This window comes from Dermacentor silvarum, chromosome 3 (assembly GCF_013339745.2).
Source record: "Dermacentor silvarum isolate Dsil-2018 chromosome 3, BIME_Dsil_1.4, whole genome shotgun sequence".
In the NCBI taxonomy this organism is placed as follows: Eukaryota; Metazoa; Arthropoda; class Arachnida; order Ixodida; family Ixodidae; genus Dermacentor; species Dermacentor silvarum.
The window spans coordinates 114,104,185-114,123,564 of record NC_051156.1 but is presented as its reverse complement, the minus strand read 5'-3'; the positions used below and the strand labels follow the sequence as shown (position 1 = coordinate 114,123,564).

General features: G+C 46.4%; 1 protein-coding gene across 2 annotated transcripts in view; it reads right to left on the bottom strand.

Annotated features, from left to right (window-relative positions):
* Positions 1-1,215: 1,215 nt before the first annotated feature.
* Positions 1,216-19,380, bottom strand: part of LOC119445712 (tumor protein p63-regulated gene 1 protein-like) — a 43,962-nt gene continuing 25,797 nt past the window's right edge. For both annotated transcript variants that reach the window (XM_037709994.2, XM_037709995.2), the window contains 2 exons: positions 8,032-8,095; positions 1,216-6,076 (listed from right to left, as the gene is read on the bottom strand). In XM_037709994.2, the coding sequence (XP_037565922.1) occupies positions 5,783-6,076; positions 8,032-8,095 (358 nt within the window). In that variant the 3' untranslated portion in view covers positions 1,216-5,782. The remainder of the gene's footprint in view (positions 6,077-8,031; positions 8,096-19,380) is intronic.

Genomic DNA, 19,380 nt, shown 5'->3' with positions numbered 1-19,380 from the left:
TGCCATGTCTCATCGGCGCAGATGGCACGGGTGGCATCGGAGCCATTTCGCACTACGCGACGACTGGACGAGCAAATCAGGCCTAGCACACAAAGCAAAAGAGCGAGACTTGAAAGGTAGCTGTTGACAAAGCCTACGTCAAGTAACCACTGACAATGCAAAGGCCAAGCACCGACTTCCAAACACACTGGCTTGGCCTGCTGTTTGGCCGCAGTATACAGTCAATGGATACTGGACTGGTTAAATCCAAAACACGGCAGCCAATACGTGCAGCCAACAAAAGTATAGCCTTCGAGATCGGCAACTGTAACTTGTAGGTGCTGCATGGATTTAGACACCAGTAATCCAACCATCATTTCAGTGCTGGCAACCTAGCAAAATGTAAACATTGCAGCCAGGTTGTCGTGACCGTATCGTGGCGTTCGACGTCGCATGTGACCAGGCCGCCGGAGTCCGAAAAATCGAACGGCACGCTGTAGAGTGTCCGAACTATCCGTTGTGGTTATACATTACTTCAATGAGACGAGTGGCGGTGCCACGAAGGTGTCCGAATAAACGGTCGGCGACTGTATTTGACTAGTACCACATACAACTCACAGGTCACTACACGTAAAACATATTAAACGTATGCACCGGGGCTCGTATCAGGCTCAACAATGATAAAGAAAACGGTGAGATAGGTAAAACCTGCTGTTGGATCTCCATGGTGCTGATCTCCGAATATACAACATACAGGGTGACCCAAAAAAAGCACAAAAAATGCAAATATTAATTCATTCGAAAAGTGCAGACAATAGCATGATGCAGTTTTCACAAAAATGCTAAGACAACATTTTTTTCTAACACCAAGAAAATTTTATTGCCTATGCAGTTACATTGATTGCCGACAGGTGTAGTGTGGTGCAGTTGTGTAGCAATAAACTTATGTTCGAGGGGGGGGGGGGGCGCACTGAATTGACCGAGGGTGAGGAGAGGGGGTATGAACGTGCCCAGTGTGCCACCCCTAGCTACGACACTGGCATGGTGTTCCACAGTCCAAACTACTGATATAAATGAATTGGCAGCTATCGATGGCAAATGCAACCATTCTTAAGGTACAATGCTTTGCTGGAAATCACTGAATATTTAATCATGATCACTTGTTTTTTGTGCTACACTTCTATTTCGTAACTCATATATATTGCCGACTGCTGTCTATGTAATAGGAGCTAGTGGCGAACTTGTTCTCAAGCTGCTTTTCTTTTTATTATTTTGAGAGGACGATTTGCCGCAAGGCCCATATGGGGAATAAAACAAAATCAAACAAAAGCCAGCAACTCTGCATTGAGCAATAACTGCAGCAGTGTTTCTGCTAACTTATTGCCCGGCGGCCTACGGGCGCACTGTCCAAGTACATCTGGCATAAGTACAGCTTTTCTTACGATCTTCAGTCTGATCGCGCTAATGCAGACTTTTTCCTCAGTCCTGTAATCAATTGGGCAAATAAACAATTGTCAAACCAAACTTCAAATGTCATGTTTTTCTATGCACACCTGTGAAAAATGCATCATGATACTGTCTATACCTTTATAACGATCAATTTCAACTTTTTATGTTATGCTTGGATCACCTAGTGTTACGTGTCATATGTTCGAAAATAGAACCATCAGCATTCCCATGTGCCTGCTACTCCTTTGTCTCTCTTGTTGTCTGCCAATGTTTTACTTGTTCTTAATAGTGAACCTTGAACGACTGGCCCAAGTGACTACCCCACTTGTGGTATCACTGCCATGATCATTCCGGCCACTTATGTCACAACCTTCCAACAATGTCAATATGCAACAGTGAAATGAATTCTCTCTGTGCTGGAAATGTTAAGTCTTACATTTACCCGAACACTTGAGACACAACAGCATCATTATGGTGGCGAGAACGTGCAATTACATGACACCGACACCGCAATTTTCCAAAAGTACTTGCTATAGACTATACCGAGAAACCATTATGCACATCCCATTTCATTCATCAGAATATAAACGCTCACGTGTACACGCAACAACAAGATATGTCCGTGACCCCTCAAGACAGACAGGCAGGAATGTGTTACTCAACAAAAGACTATCGTTACCATAGATTACGAAACACAACAACTTTTTGGTTTATGGCAACAGACGCTGCACATGGCCTAAACTAGCATGGCCTAAACTAACAAATAATCAATGTGGCGTACTGATGCCAAGCACACAGACAGCAACGCTTGCAAATGAAAAGTGCTTGCATAAAAATTAACATCTTCCCGACACAAGAAGTGTATGAGCAATTCAACTCAATCACCTAGGCGAGGCATCGAGCACCAACAGCTTTCACGAAAATGCTTTCCTAACTTTTCTGCTAAGTGAAAGAACAAAGAGATGGTAATGTGGCTGCTGAAATAAGGCTGCTCCATTTCTTGCAGTAAAGCTTCCTACAGATGGCCAGCAAAGCTATTAATTGTTGTTATAGCAGTACATTAATTTCTTCAGTGCGCAGGCACAAGAGAATCTTCTTTCTCACATTAACAAAATCAGCAATTTACCATAGGTTGGCATACTGCCACTCTATTAAAACCCTTTAATAAATGCCTGACCAAGTAACCTACCAACTACAGGATGCACTACCTTAACTATGAAAAAAAGAAAAGAAAAAGAGAGAAATGGGTATCAGATGGGTGAAAAACATGGCAGATCTGAGCACATTTAACACGTGAACAACGCAGCTTCCTGTCAATGTCCTGAGTGCGGCTCATAATTCGCACTGCCACGCTCTTTAGAGCGCTGGTTTCACGCGCAGCTAGAACACACTGCCACATTACGCGCGAGGCTGAGGGTTATCGCGGCAAGAAGTCAAGGGCAAATTGCACCAAGAACATCTAAAAAACAATCACAGTCAGTAAGAAAGGGACCATCAAACGCTGAAGAGTTGAAAACAGCTGGCAAGCCTCCAGGGGAGACACGAGACAAGACATGAGGCGTACGCATCGAGACAACAGGGGTTCCAAAACCGGTAGTCCCATTGGAAGGGCGACGCAAGTTCCAAGCACCAATGTCGTCGCACTGCAGGGCATGCACAAACACCACCTTCTGGCAATCACAGCAAATGCACCGATGACAGGAGACATTCAAAAGCAACAGTTTATTACATCTACACTTAAAGAGCAGCAGTGGATCTACTAATGGTATATAGCTGACTGGTTCTTACAGTGCTCTGAATCAATTGGCAGCGATGCGGTGGCCTTTCAACATTTGAGCCTGAGAAAGCATGCCCGAGATGAACGTTCAGCTGTTCCCAGACCTATTGAAGAAGCCATGGTATCGAAATTTTGTCGCATTTTGGTTGTGCTCCCATCTCGGAGGGGGCAGCGTGATAGCAAGACAGCTCTAAGAGCTGTAGTGAGCAAGATAGTTCGAGAGCTATCAGGCCACGTTATCAGAATTTTGTCATATTTTGGTCACGCTCCCATCTCGGAAGGGGGAGCAACACCGAGTCCTCTGAAAGAGCACGGCTCTGTGAATGAACTAGGTGAATGTGTTCTGAGTGCTTGATTTCAACTGGCCGAATGTAAACCACAACACAAAATGCTCAAAAGCGACCAGTGAAATGTACCACTAGTAATGCACTTTCACTGAGGGCAGAATCCCATATTCTACTACATCCGCACACAGGCTGGGGAAGCAAAAAAGAATGGCACGAGGACAAAATGGAACTCGAAACGCGGGCCTTTCAGTCAACATCAGTTTCACAGCTATGAATCTTCAAGAATCGAACATTAACTAGTGTATGAGAAACAACTACAAGTAGTTAGTGCGCTAGACATATAACACCAACGAAAGCTTGTGGATTATAGCAGCTGCAAATGAGCAGGCAACCAAATTCTACACTTAATGTACGGTCACCACATTGCAGCGTTCAAATTCAGGTTGCACAGTGACACTGAAAGGAAGATGCATTTTTCTCGCGACTTCTATCATCCGCACACGCTTGTGGGCGATGCTATGTAAGATGTTAACAAAGACACTTAGCAAGTAACTGAACCATAAGAATTACAACTACCGTGATACGTATCCACAACATCGGCATGACATTGGTGGCTGCCCTTGCTGAGATCATCAGGCAATGCCACTTCAGGCGTAATATCAACAACGGCCGAGAAACACCATCAACACTGTGGTGTCCATGCCAACATAAAGAATGCATTTCAAAAGCAACCACGAAGCTTAGACAAATGGTCTTTCTATACATACATAACATACTAGCCACAAAGGGCAACGACAGCAGCCTGCATTATGAGCAGTCCTCGCTCAGTCTGCAGTCACTGTTGTTGGCATGTCTTTGCTGCACTGCATACTGCAGCGCTCGTCATAGACACACCTTTAGGGCTTAAGACTTAGTATGAGGGCAGCCTTTTCAATATGACAACATGCGGCATGAGATGCCTGTGCGCCCTTCCACTAAGTCGATGACTTAACATGCCTTTGTTGCGAGTTCTCATTGGGAATGCTGCAGATTACAAAGTCTGCACACAGGCAGAGTCCAGATAGCAAACAGTACGGTGTCTCAAACACTCACATATGGTACAGAAAAAGCACTAGTGCAAATCAATCAAGGGCTCCACAATGAGCAAGGCCCTGTAGATTATACTCTGGTGTTGCACCTGTTGCACAACTCCACCAGCCACGTCACAAGCTACTGCACCAATCCCACCAGCCAAGTGAAGTTCACAAAACCTCAAATTTGAGGATAACGAATGAGAAATGCTTGATAGCTGAAAGCATAAGCAGGGTTCACAGCTGTCCCCACTTTAGCAATAACAAGAAAGACACCATCTAGAAGTTTATAGCGTGAACAGCCTCTGCCCACTTGGCAAACACAGCTTTACTGATTGCCATCGCCTCCCTGAATTTTCAACAAACTGCACCCGGAGCTGCATTTGGTCATTGCTGGCGCATCTGCTAGACTTGGTGGATCACCCGACAAGTCCCCGCGCCAAATCGAACATACATGAGTGCTCCGAGCAGTCTGTACAAGGGTCCAGCAAAAATGCATACTATAACCCCTTTCTGTGTGGAATGGTGGTTCCAATTAACTTCAAGACAACGCTCATCCCTTCTTGCAGTTTTATCATTCGCATGAACAGTTCTTTTTGTCTCATGGTCCCCACTCTACCTGATCCCATCCTCTCCACAATGGACAGCATTCAAAGCCCCCCAAGAAAGTAATTGAAGCCCCATGCTACCCCACAATGGCCGGCAACCAGAACTAAATCCGCCTACCTACTCGCATATTCTTGGCAACCCCGGGTTGTGCTTGACACGCGTATGTCATCTCTTCTTGTGAACTTATGAACGCGGTGTAGTGAAGAAAAAGTGCTGGGACCTGAACCGCTGGCTGGCACCTGTCATGCCACCTGGTCTTCATTTGTTCTTCCAGACTGCCGCTGCCAGTGTAACGCCAACAATCCTGTCTCAAGTTTCCTGCGTTCCAACTGCCTGAATGTGGAGTTTCTGTTTCACCCTCAACATTGAGCCAGCTGCTCGCTTTCACTGCACAGTTGTTCAGTCAACTGCCCACCACTCGAGGCCTAACTCAGATGCCCGGCTCCGTCGGGCCGATCCACACTGTGTGGAATTCCATGCACAGACATAGTTCTGCTCATTCACTCGGCAGCCCATGTCCACCTGGTCGTTCACTCCACCGATGGCGCTTGTGCTGCTCCGCCGGCAGCATGACCAGAGCAGGAGATGGTGGAGCAAAAAAAGCGCGAAGCTCAGAAGCTGACCTTGCCACGCGCCTTGAAGAAGCCCAGCTGGGTGGTGTTGTGGAAGGCCGCGGCCACGCCCAGGTAGCTGCACACGACGATGGGCTCGTACAGGACGCGGCATGGGGTGCAGCGCACCAGCGACGCGGGCGGCGCCTGCGCAGCGTCTAGCTGCGTCATTGCGTCGACCAGGGCACGCGAGAAAAGGCCCACGTCATGGTGGGAGCTGCCCACCGGGGTGGTCCGCAGGTGGTGCGACGTGAATGTCACCCAGGGGATTTCGCGGCACCATGGGTTCCAGTCCTGCGAGGGGTGTTATGAAATGAAATGAAAATGAAACAAATAAGTGCGCATACATATTTTCCCCACAAATTTGGTGCACAAGCGCATCAGCACAGATTAATGAGCATGTTTGCATGTGACGAAAGCATTATATATCACCATGCCTACATTGTATAGCTTCTTGATGGGGACTGTTTGTCCCCGGATCGTCACTGATATCGATTTGCTGAACCGTGCAAGACGTGCCCCACTGCATGCGAAAATTCTCACATGTTGTCATGGACTTTGTAGTCCAAAGAGTCCTGTCTGATCAGATTGCATGAGTAATGTGAATGTAGTCGTACATTCTTGAATGTAAGCGAGCTGAAGCATTTATTCTGGAATGCACTGCAATTTATTGTATAACAAGTGGACTGGACCCGTGGATCAGATTTCTATGACCAACGGCTGTGCTCGCCATTCTTGTGCTCCGAGTGCTACTTGTTATTTGGGGCACAAGTTCGCCCAATAAGAACAAGTAGCACTCAAAGCATGAAAACAATGATGTCAGGGTCCCATCGGGTCACTATCATCATCAGCAGCAGCAGCAGCAGCCTATATTTACGTCCACTGCAGGACAAAGGCGTGATCCCCAATGATCCCCAATCACCCCTGTCTTGCGCTAGCCGATTCCAACTTGTGCCTGCAAATTTCCTAACTTCATCACTATAGGGTCACTATAGGGGTCAACATAGGGGTAAGGTGCGTGCTGATGAGCCAAGTTCTAATTTTCCGGTTAGACCAAATTTATGATCAAAATAACGAAACTTTGGGCCCATAGAAATGCATAGGCACGGGCCGGGACCACCATTCACGATTGAATTATCCAAAAAATTGAATGAACCGGAGTTGCATTAATTAAAGTTTACTGTATAACGAACATCCGTTTAATTAGGACTAAAGTTTAAAAGAAGTTGTTATGCATGGGAACGCGTTTGCTCTTCCATGTCATCTAAAGAAAGCTATGTACTGTCCACAACGAGCATTCAATCTATGCCTACAAAGGTACCCTGCTTTATCATAACCAGTCTCCCCTCTGCTTCCCAAGTCACTGACCTGGACTACACAATTAAACCTGCAAATGTGTAAGGGATACAGAAATAAATGGCTCTTCAGGATAAGCTGCTGGCTTGTTTTCGCTCAAATTTTATTATCATGTTTGGTGTAGTACGTGCCTGCCTGTTTCAACCTTTAGCCTACATTGTAAAAAATATGCAGAATTTTTAAGCACTCGTACAATGCTCCTCCAGCCTGTAGCAATGCTGTAGCCTCGTTGTATCGCAAGAAATGTTTTTTGTTAGCTAGACGACAGCTTTGTAACCTCTTGCACACTTAATATTGAGCACTATTCAAGACACAGAAAAAAAAATGGCACAGAGACAACCGCAACCGCACAAAACTCGTAAAACTTCATTCTGGGTGCAAAAACATAGAATCTGTATAGCATAGTTTCATGCAATGCACAGGGCACCATTCCGGCACAGCAGTTCTTCTGCCAGTTGACAACCTACAACCTACCCCAGTTTTTGTCAAATGCATCTATCGTTTTCAATCCTCAATGTCATTCCCTTAAGTCTCCCTTACAGGGTAACTGAATAGTGCCGAAAGGACAGGGACATTCAAAGCAGGACATCCTGCAGCAATATGTACGTAAGCGCAGCATGATCTATCACATTATCTACCTGTCCTTTTGCATTAGTGCTGTTCACTTTCCCAGTATAAGACCAACCAGCTCACCCACACTGCTGCCTTGCCAATTTCTCTTTTACCCCTACGCCAACGAGTGTCTACATTTCTCGCACAAGCAAAGCTCTGCGCATGGAAAAGCTACTGAAAGCAGCCACAGCTGCAGTGAGAAACAGGAGCTGGGCCCAAGGCTACAGTTTTCTGTCCACTTTTTCTAGCACTGCAACAGAAAGTGAACAGGAGACACATACCTTGAGGACGGGCAGCTGGGTGCCCTGGTCCCACATGCAACGGACTCCTTCTTGGTTGCGAGGACTGCAAGGCAAAAGCAAGGGCAAAGCTTTCTCGGCTGCCTTTAGCCAACTGGTAAATGCTAAGCAGCCAGCGAATGCCAACATGTTAAGAGCTTCACCCTGCGCACTGTACTATTGAGACCAGAAAAAAAGAAAGCCAACTGTGAGAAGAAAAAAAGAGTCACAATCTTCGTTTGTTTCGCCTCAGAACAGCTGGAGCTGGTGTACTTATTTCCACCAACATTTAAATGAGAATTTAGAGAAAAGGAAACACTAAATCCCTTTGAAGTGATCAACAAATTTCTTTCAAAACTATTCTGGCTGATTTTGTGGCAAGACCAGAAAGTGAAGGTCAAAGTCTCATTTTTTCCAATTTCGCGTTGAAACCCCTTTGTCGGTAGGTACGTCAGTGTGAGGTCATAAATTCCAAAGTATATATATATATTTTTTCATATTTGGGCCTTTGTGGCTCCGTGAAAGTACTTGAAACTTACTATGATCAGCGTTTCGCTCGTTTAGAATGTAAAATGCAGTCCGTTTTAACCATTAATAAATTAACCAGGCCCTAACAGAAGCCATCAAAACTTATGTCATAGCAAGCTGGTACAGAAACTTCACAAGGTAATGCAGCCATGCATCTGTCGTATTTGTGTCTTTCATACGTTACCAAGGCCTTCACTAACAGTTAAGAGTGGTAGCCATGCATCGGTCGTATTTGTGTCGTTCATGCGTTACCAAGGCCTTTACTAACAGTTAGAGTGGTATTCTTGGCATTGTACAAGGGTAATTTGCTAGTGCAGCTCAAATCATGTTTCTCTTGAGTGTGGCTTTAAGGGGGGAGGAGGGGATGAAAAATAACTTTTTTGTTTCTTGACAGAAAGGGCTGAAATTTGGCACACACGCTGTACATTGCAATAGAGAGGCAAATCTAAAATTTCATTAAGATATCTTCATTAGTTTTTGTTTTATAAGAATTTACAAAAGTTTACAAGTTACTTGCTCGTGGAAAGCCTGGCACAGTAACGAAACATGGTACGGAACTGGGAATACTGTGTATCTTTGCCCAAATGTCTAATCTATATCAAGACAGTGTTAGATTTTTTTTTAGTGCCCTCATAATTTTTTACTCGATAAGAAATGCATGTGACTTGTGTTTCACTGCATAGAGCCATGTAGTTATTCTGAAATAATTAAATAATGGAAAAATAAATGAACATTTCAAGACTGTCTTGATGTGCAGCACAGTTTATGGATCACAGCAAAACAAACTGGACCAAAATCGGTCCAGCCATTGTTGTGCTATGCTTTCCACGAGCGAGGTGACCAACAAAAAAAAACACTATTGAGAAAACGACCTGCAAAGTTTTGCAAGCAGTGCAGGTTTATTAGAACGCATCAGGGCGATAATTTTTGGCATCAGTGCTGCCAAGCATATTCTTGCACCTTTGCCTCTTCGTTTGGTGGGCTTTGAAAATTTCATAGCCTGGCTAGTCCATCAAATTGAACTTCCGTTCAGTTGTGGACATCGCGCGAAGGGAGTCGCGCACGCTGCATGCTCGCGATTCTGCCGTTACCGCTGACATGAAACACGTCTGAATCGTGCGCCGTTCGGGTGACTATTTGTCCGGTGAATCTTCGGTTATCACACTGTAGCTCGTCGACAGTTGGGGCTCGCTCAGAGGCGGCGTGTCCGTGTCGCACGATGCACCAAACTAAGTACACCGTCTTTGCCGGCGTTGGTGACCTTCGACCCGCGTCGATACGATCTCAGCTGATTCGCGCGGCCGTACGCCGAGGCGCGGGAGCTTCCGTTGGCGCGTCTTCCGTCGACTGCGTTGTCGGTACCGATGGCACAGGGCAATTGTCGGTTTCGCTGCTTGAGTCAGACGGTGCAAGATAGCGCGGCACGTAATCCACGGTGCAAGGTAGCGCGGTTCAGTCGGGTGCTCCTCCGCTTCTCCCGCTAATCGTCGTATTTTTCTCGCCGTAGGAGGCTTGCGCTTCCGTATTCCGAAGGCGTGCTTCGTCCAAACTTTCATCTCCAACAAGCGACGATCCATAACTAAACTGGGCGCTCTCAGAAATCCGAATTCTGCGTGTCAAGTGAAGACGCCGGCATGGTTTGCGAAGCAGACAACTGCGGTTGCCATCTTGCTCGCTGCTGCAGCAGTAACCAATGGGAAGACGCCTTTCACCACGGCAGCCAATCGGAGGCCCGCTTTCATCGGAGGGCCCGTGTGACTACCTCCAGCAGACCCACGCTTCTTTTGTGTTTGTGCGTTTGTTACAAGATGGCGACGACCGACGAATTGAGAAGCGGAACTAGAGTGACCTAGAATATCGGAGAGTGTCCAAAGCGCCGGCTCCGGCGAGGGCCTTTTAACACGAAAGTGTTTTATGCCGGGGTCCACCAAGACTTCACTGACGTATTTCCGTCACGGAAATACGTCAGCTTACAATGTACACGAACATAATACAAAGAAAGAAACCAGAAGAAAAAGTTCCACAAACATGCAAAATTTGGAAATCGAACCCACGACCTCTCGGTCCGCGACGATAGATCGCCGAGCGTTTAACCCATTGCGCCACAAACGCATTTGCAGAGAGCTACACAGACGCGCCTTATATATCTAACACTCCTCCGTGTACCCGCGCTCTTGCTCGGGGCGGTGCCGCCGCCTACGAGCAGAAAAGAGAAGTACTGCATTATGACACTAACGCGCACCGACAGTGAACGCTTCGGTGGTCTCAGCACTACAAGACGCCTCGATGCCAGCATTCGAAGGGACGCTGGCATCAAGAAGCACTACCAACGCCACCTAGGTGGCGTTCACCGTACTCAGCACAGCGGAGTGTGGCCTCCGCAATTAGCTCTGAAAATGTTTCTGAAGTTGATCGCGGAGGCTGCAATTACGACGCGCTGTACGCGCTGATTTGACTCGGTGACGATTCAGTTACGTGCTTTGTCTTGCGCGTTGTATTAGTGTGTCAGTTACGTGCTTCATCTTTCGCGTTGTGTTAGCGTGTGCAGCGTAGTGCAGCTTCCATATGCACGACGGTTGCTCATGGTCATCGACGTTGGTAGTCGTGATGGAGGAGACGTGCCACCAGGCGTCAGCGTGGGTGCATCAACGCCTAAGGGCGCTTTAGCCACAAAACACCAATAGACATTATATATCAATGTGCAATAAACATTACACTACTTCTGTGAAGACACGTTTCACTTTCGTGTTCTATACCGATTCCTATATAAGAGGGATCAACCACATTTTTGTGTGAACTGCCGCGCCGCGCCGCTGCTGCTCCGGACCCGTGGGCTTTACGCGCTCGCGAAGCGCGCGGGAAGCGAGGGTCGTCTGCTACACGCTGTAGTTTTTTGCGTTCATTTTCCACGCAAAGCACTTGAACTCTATTCAACTTCAACAGTGTGGTGCTGCATGGAGCTTACCCATCTTTGAGCGTTTCTTTGTGCTTGGGCAGCAAGATAATGCAAAAACTAACGTATCAAACTCATCAGCGTGGCCTAGCTCCGGTGCTAGACTTCGGGAGCGGTATTACGGTAACTGTGCGTGCGTAGAAACGTGCTAAATGAGCCCGCGCAAGGAAAGAACGTAAAAAAAAAGAAACGTTATTCGCATGGGTACGCGGGCAATAGCACCATGCTTGCAAGAATAACAGCAATGAAAAAAGTACTTGACTATTTCACTTGACTCGCGCAGTCAAGTGAAATACTTACGTGCGTGCAGTGACCGCTTCGCTCACCATTACGCGATTTTCGCTCACGATCAGTAGTGGTTTACAGCTATATGCATATGTATTTATTCGAATATTTTTAGCCACGACAATATTTTATTATGAACAGAGCAGAGTGAGAAGGTGTAAGGGAAGCAAGAGAAAGAGCAAAGACGGCCCTAACGCCGCAATATTGTTGGCTTATTTCGCTTCAGAGATTGCGTACATAAATAATTCTTGCTCTACACTCTCTTCAATACAAACTTCGCGCATGATGTACCTGAAGGTTCACCGTGAGCCAAGCTTTCTTCAAATTCAGACATTCGAAAGAAAAGCCATTCGATCCAGCCAATAGCTAAACAAATATATTTTTTCTACATTGAAATGAATAGATAGCTACTACTGGGGCCTAGCCATGTACTAATTTGTTATGTAAAAGTTATTACAGCAATAGTCTTTTTTTTAATAATCCGTGAATCCTCTCTGAAATTACCAACATGTAACTTCTCATTATATTATAGTTATTGCGTAACGTGTGTTTTTTTGCGCAAACTAAGAAGCATTCATGGCGCGTGACGATGTTTGTGCTTGCATTATATTGAGCGGAAAATTGTCTTGAAAATTACTGCCTTTGATGCACTACAAATATCGCTATTGATTCTACATATCCCTAAAATAGTTACCTTCAATAACAGCAAAAAGTTAAAAGTTTAAGTTCTGTTGATTTGTTGCCTCTTTCATTACGTAACTACAAGTACGTAATTATTTATCAGTATATTTGCTGTGTACAAACCAGCGAGCATACGCAACAAATATTCATAAAGTTGCTCTCATGTTAAAATTCGCTGAGTGTTTGCGCTCTTGCAACACAAGAAGGCGAAAGACGATTTGCACATTCCGTAATCCATCATGTTCGTTTTCTGACGCTTGCTCGTAATAATGAAATGAGGCATACGTATACAATGTTGCACTGTTAGCGTTTCATTTATTTTGAGTTGTCTTTTTTTTTTTTTTGCCGTGTATATTTCTCGCGTACCCTTTACCTAACACGCCGTGCTATAGCTTAGTGGCTTTGGTAGGTTGTACTGCTAAGCTCGAGGACGCGGGTTCGATTCCCGGACTCGGCGGCTTACATTTCTATGGAGGCGAAATGCATAAAACACCCGTGTACATAGAATTAGGTGAATGTTAAAGAACCCCAGGTGGTCGAAATTAACGGAGCCCTCCACTGCGGCGTCTCTCATAGCCATATTGTGATTTTGGGGAAATTATTATTACTATTATTACCCTTTACCTGTGCTCTCAGTTCTTCGTGATATATGGGTAAGTTCGACACGTTGAGATCGAGATTGGCATTCAACACATTTTTATCATCACACCCACAGCATCAGAGGGATTTCTGGCCGTCGTCATATGACCACACGTCATATTGTCATCGTTAATCGTGACGTGAGTCCAAGTATGTGAAGTGTCAAGTATGCCATGACCCATCAGTCATCTTAGTCATACATTTGTGCCCTTCCACGCTGTACTTTGGTATATATACCAAGTGAACGAGACGCGAGAGTTACGCGGTTTGTATTTATTTTTGGTAACGTGGCATCGGCCAACAGACACATTCCGCTTCCCAAGAGCCAGTTAAGGATTTCGCCTTAATACAGAAACAGCAGAGCGCGGGAGGCAGTCTTGTAAAACAAATCGAATGCGTGAAATAAAAGAAAGGAAACGATAGGGTGTAAAAGCGTTAGCATGAGCTAGCCATATCTGCTACGTTCTCTTGGTTATTATCGCGGTCTCCAGCTTATTTTCTTCTGCAGCACGTTCACGTTGCTCATTCCCCGCATAACTAAAGGGCGTGGAATGCGTTACTCAAACAGCCACGTAAGCGCGGACCAAGTGAGCTATCAGTATGTGAAATACGCGTATTCACAGCCGGCAAGCGCGTTCTCTGTCTGGTGAGTCACTGCGGTATTACCTTGCGGTGACGTGGTACTAAATTTATCCAAAATTCTCGCAATGTTGGCTAATAGCAACCAAAATATCAGGCTCGTAGCAGACGCTCGCTGCCTTGGCGCGGCTTCCGCAGCGGAGAAAGCCCACGGGTCCGGTACAGCGGCGCCGCGGCGCGGGAGTTCACACAAAAAGGTCCTCGCTCCTCCCATGCATTCGCGCGGCGCTTTGGACACTCTCCCATATTCTAGGTCACTCTAGCGGAACGGCGAAACTTTGAGCTTTCGAACGATACCAAGATGGCGGCGCTCGGTGGCGGGAAATACAAGATATGGCTCCGTGAACGGCGGTGATTTTGCGCGATTTAAAGCTGTTTTCTCGCCCTGTGCACTGACAAATTAATTTTTTTCGGGCACTTTTAGCGCGTTTTCAGCCACACCATTTTGATACAGCGTAGATTAGGCGTTGCAGATACCGAAATGGGGGTTTTCCAAAAACCGACTTTTCTCGTGATTTTCGCGATCTGATCCCTGCGTCCCCCCTTAAAAGAGGGAGCCTGACTAGCTGGTTACAAATATTGCAATGCATAATACACCGGTGCTAAAACAAAACTAGACACAGCAAGATTTCCCCATGTCTGTCCTACATAAATCTGGCTCTTTAACATACATACCTTCTGATGCGCGAAATTGATTTCAGTGGAACAAACTCCCGATTATTCATGCATACAAGCTCTGATGCAGCATGTTTCCCTTGTCTAAGCAAAAGCGGTGACAGCGCAGTTAGCTAAAAGCCTGACCATTGAGATTATGACACGAAACTCCGCTGTTGCAGCGGAATGGTCCAATCCCGGAGGCCATGCAAAAAACTGACACAAGCTCAAAACAAACTTGGTCACACTGCCATGAAGTTGGACCACACATTTTAAAAATGCAGTTCTTGCGTGCCACTTCCTGACACGCTTGAGCAGCGCTATGGTGCCAACACAGAGCCATTGGTATGTTTATTTTCTCTTGCACTTGATGCTCTATTCCAAATGCTTTCCATCAGTCTCAAGGAGCCATCGCTGGGGCAGATTGCAGAGTGTGATGTGGACACCATTCCAATGCAAGCCTTTTTCTTCTAGCCTAACATAGCTATAACTAACCTAGGCGTTATGTTAGATGTTGTAAGGTATATCTCTGCAGTACAAGTGATCAAAAAGGTGCACCACCTGGCTGCTTTACAAAGCAAATGGACCTCAAAACAACTTTGAGGGAGGCGAACATTTCAAGTCCATCTTGTAAATGTAAACAAAGCCATTATGTAACAGAAAACTAGAACTCGGACCATCTACACCACAGACATCCATTGCTAAAATGCAGTATATGGCAAAGAATTGCAGAGCCCTATGAGAGCAAACTCTTGGTACCACGATCAATAGCAGAAGCGATTTCACCATGCTGCTTCAGTCTATGCACGAGGTCGCCATGCTGACAAAGTGATCATACTGACAAGTCTTAAGAATGAGCTATAAAAACAAGTCATTGCAGAAGCCAAGCAGGGAAGCAGCTACTGCTTTTAATAGTTGCAGCGAGGTTCTGCCCTAGTTCTCCATAATTCTTCCGTTTTCTAATTTGACAGTGATAAACTTTATATATGTTCATGCTGCCACCCTCTTCTTGCACTAATTATTCAGTGCACAGAGCACAGCTAACTTTTCGTTGCAGGTCAGTAGTAAGCCATTCAATTTCATTACCATCTCTTCTAATTTCTTGCAGTGTTTATAAGCAATGAAAAACTTGGTTCCAAACGAAACAGACTGTAGCTTTATAAAGACACAAGAGAACAGTTTCCAACTAAGTGTACAAGCCTTTTAAAGTGGTACCAGAAATTAGGCCATTGCCGGTCCAATACTAAGCCAACGGTGTCCAGTATAAGGCTAATAACGTGGCCCACGCAACATTGCATCTACACTGGCCGTGATTTCTGTGTTGCTATTATTTTGAAAGTGAGGCCTCACACTACATGCATGAGTCCAGAAAAAGGCAGCGTGAGCCACTGGCAGACACAGTTCAATAGCAGAAAAGAAGATCTTAAGTGAAAGTGAAATGAGATGAAGGGAAGAAAGGAAAAGCAAGGATACATGCAGAAAATAGCTTCTCACACCATCTTGAAGCAACCATGATTATTAAACAAATTCAACCTCTGTGTAGCTTGCGCCTTCTGTGATAACTATGCAGTAAAGACCGAGTACATACCCACACATTTTATCTGCAAAGTCATTACGTACAACACAATGACAAAGCATATCAGTACCTGGACTTGTTGAGGACCTTGTCTCCAATGACTACACAGCACTGACTATTCTAGGCTGAGCAGCTGACTATGTAGAATCGGGAGACGTAGAATCGGGACCCATTTTGTGCTGTAAAGGGGTGGTATTCTCGGTCGTTCACTTCCGGGGAATGCAACCCCTTTCTACAGATTTCCTGCGGCTAGCTTTTCGTGCATCAGCATCTACGGCACATGCGGCTTCTGAGCATTGCCAGGAATGCTGTTGCCTACAGACGCCCACACGTCTAAATGCTAGTCATGCGAAATCTCTGGAAAGTGACAATGTCTCTGAAAGTGAATGGCCAAGAACACCGCCCTAGAAAGCAGTGAAGATGCTGCCTGCAAAGCTGGTAAAAATATTACAGTGGAATCTCGTTAAACCGTACCTGACGGGGACGTGAAAAAGTACGTGCTAAGCGGCACTACGGCTTACCCGAAAGTAATAAATATGCACTTACCTGCCTGTGGAATAAAACGCGTTTCGCAAGAAAACCAAAAAACTTCTTTATTTTGCGGAAACAGGGCACAAAAATCCGTCACTTTCATTTGCCGCTTCGGCGGCCTCGCAGTGACAACTGGTTTCGAAGCCGTCCAAGTGGAAGGCCAATGTGTCATTAACCCTCTCTTTTCGGCGAACAGCCGCATCACATCTAGAGCTCGCGCTGCTTCTTCAACGGACGGACACGGCACATCTTCCAGCTCGGCGTTGTCGTCCTCACCGTCGCTTGCGCTGCATAATTTGGTACTAAGCGAGTTCACAATGTCACTGTCGGACAAATCTTCACAAGTTTCGACGTCATTATCGACGTCGCAAAACGCCGAAAACAGCACTCTGTCGCCGCGACCTTGTCGCTCCAAAACTTCTGCAAGCAGCGCCTCGCAGTCGCTGTCGTCAGCCACTTCTTCATCCGCATCCACTTCGCTTGGATTGATTTCTTGGGCGGACACTGCGGACACAACGAACTGTGCACGCGCGAAACAGTTCCTCACAGTTGCGGCTGTTACTTGCTGCCACGAATAAGCCAGCAAATGTATCGCGCCCAGCATGTCGATGCTGTAAGTTTTCCCACTTTCCATTGCAAGAAGCATCCTGCGCAGCATGTTTTTTCGGTACAATTGTTTAACAGACCGAATTATTCCTTGGTCCAAGGGCTGTGAAAGTACGGTTGTGTTTGCTGCCAGGAACTCCAGCTTCACGGCAGAAAGCTTCTCAAGTTCCACGTGAGCCGGTGCATTATCTATGACCATAACAATTTTTCTTACGAGGACGGTAAAGCGACGGTCCACTAGGCGCACGTACTCTTCAAACAGCTTCGAGGTCATCCAGGCTTTGGTGTTGTTACGATAGAACACGCCTGACGGAAGTCGGCCACCCTTAAAGCATCTCGGCTTCGCGGCCTTGCCGATAACGAGGAGCGGCAGCTTTTCAGTCCCTGCTATGTTGGCTGCAAATGCGACCGATAGTCTCTCCTTCGCTTGTTTTCCGCCTGTGCAGGTTTCCCCTTTAAAAGCTAGCGTTCGGTTCGGCAACATCTTAAAAAAAAGTGCCGATTCGTCCATGTTAAATATATCTTCTGGGGAATAGCCTCGCAATATATGTTGCAGCTTGCCGCTGGCCCAGTCCTCCGCGCCGCTTTCGTCTGCCGCTGTACCTTCGCCGGAAACAACCTTTGTTGTTAAGTTGTACCGCGTCTTGAACCTAGCGAGCCAGCCACTGTTGCAAACAAAACTGTCGTGACCCATCTGTGTGGCGAAGCACAGCGCCTTTTCGGTAAGAAGGGGTCCGGTCACAGGCAAATTTTTTGCCCTTGCATTTTTTAGCCAACGCACCAAAGACTCCTCGACGTCTGGGTAACTCGAGCCCCTTAAACGGCAACGCTTGAGGTTGGACGGTGCACCATTAAGCACCTTCTCTCGCGCTGCCCAAATGCCACAAACAGTACTCAGTGGCAGGCCTTTCTCCCGTGTCAACACAGACTTCTTTGCTCCACGTTGAATGTCGTTGATTATATCCAGGTTTTCTTTGATGCCCATCACGCGATGCTTCACTTGCCTGTTCGACATTGTGCGGTCCTGTCACAATCACACCGCGTCCGCAGATCACTGTCGTGAAGTTCGGGCAGTCCTGTCACGATCACGCCGCGTCCTCAAGTCGTCGTGAAGTTCAGCACACGTGCGGTACGGCTGGCGAACAAAACAACTGCGCACATGTGCGCACGTCCACGGCTGCTCCGACTGCTCTCGCCGGCAACGGCGTCACGCGAGATCTCGCGAGAGCACTCGCAGACAACGGCATCTCGCTAAGTCGCTCCGCTGTGGCCTCCAAGATTACTACTCCGAGATTGTGCGCGGCGCGGCTCGGAGGCTAGGCGTCGCAATGGCCACGGAGATCCGTGCGCATGCATGCAACGCGTAGAGAGAGAAACAACTTTATTTAAATAAAGATCGTGCTTGGTTACTGTGGGTAAACACGCGCTTAGCGCGCTGCGTGCAGAATCGGTTGGCCGAAGGAGCGCAAGACTGCAACGGAGTATGATGGGTATTCGACGAGTGAATACTACGCATTAACGGACAGGTACCGGATGTACCGCTACGGCTAAAGCGGGTACCAAACGCATTAAATTAAAGGGTAGCCGAGTTGGGGATTCGTCTCAACTACATTTAATAAGAAACTACGGTTTAATGAGGTTCCACTGTAGTTCTAGCAGTTCAAGCCAGTACAAAAATTTATTTGGGATACCTTCAGTTTAGCACGCTGAAGTCTGGCACACTGCATGATGTACTTTTTCGTTTATATGTACAAGGTGATTCAATTAATCCAGTCTGTATATTTTATCCATTGTCAACTTAGTGCCGATATTGTGCTTATTGCGATATAGTGCATTCCACGCCTGCCTTTAATGTTTAGTCAGTGGTGTAGATGTAGCACGCATGTATTTCACGTGAAGCCATTGCTTAAGCACAAGCAAGCACAAATATACAAAAGGAACTTACTTCTTCTTTCTGAGGTTTTACATGCCAAAACAAATTCTGATTATGAGGCACGCCACAGTGGAGGGCTCCGGATGAATTTTGCCCACCTGGGGTTTTTGAACGTGCACTACAACGCAAGCACACAGGCGTCTTTGCATTTGCATGCGGCCGCCACGGCCGGGATTCGATCCCGCGACGTCGTGCTCAGTCAGCTAAGGCTCAGCCTTAGCTGACTGAGCCACCGTGGCGGGTAAACAGGAACTTATTTATATAGAAACGTTGCAAGGCTTGAAGCTGGCAGTGACTTCCGACACTGCTCGACGAGTGTCGAGTTTT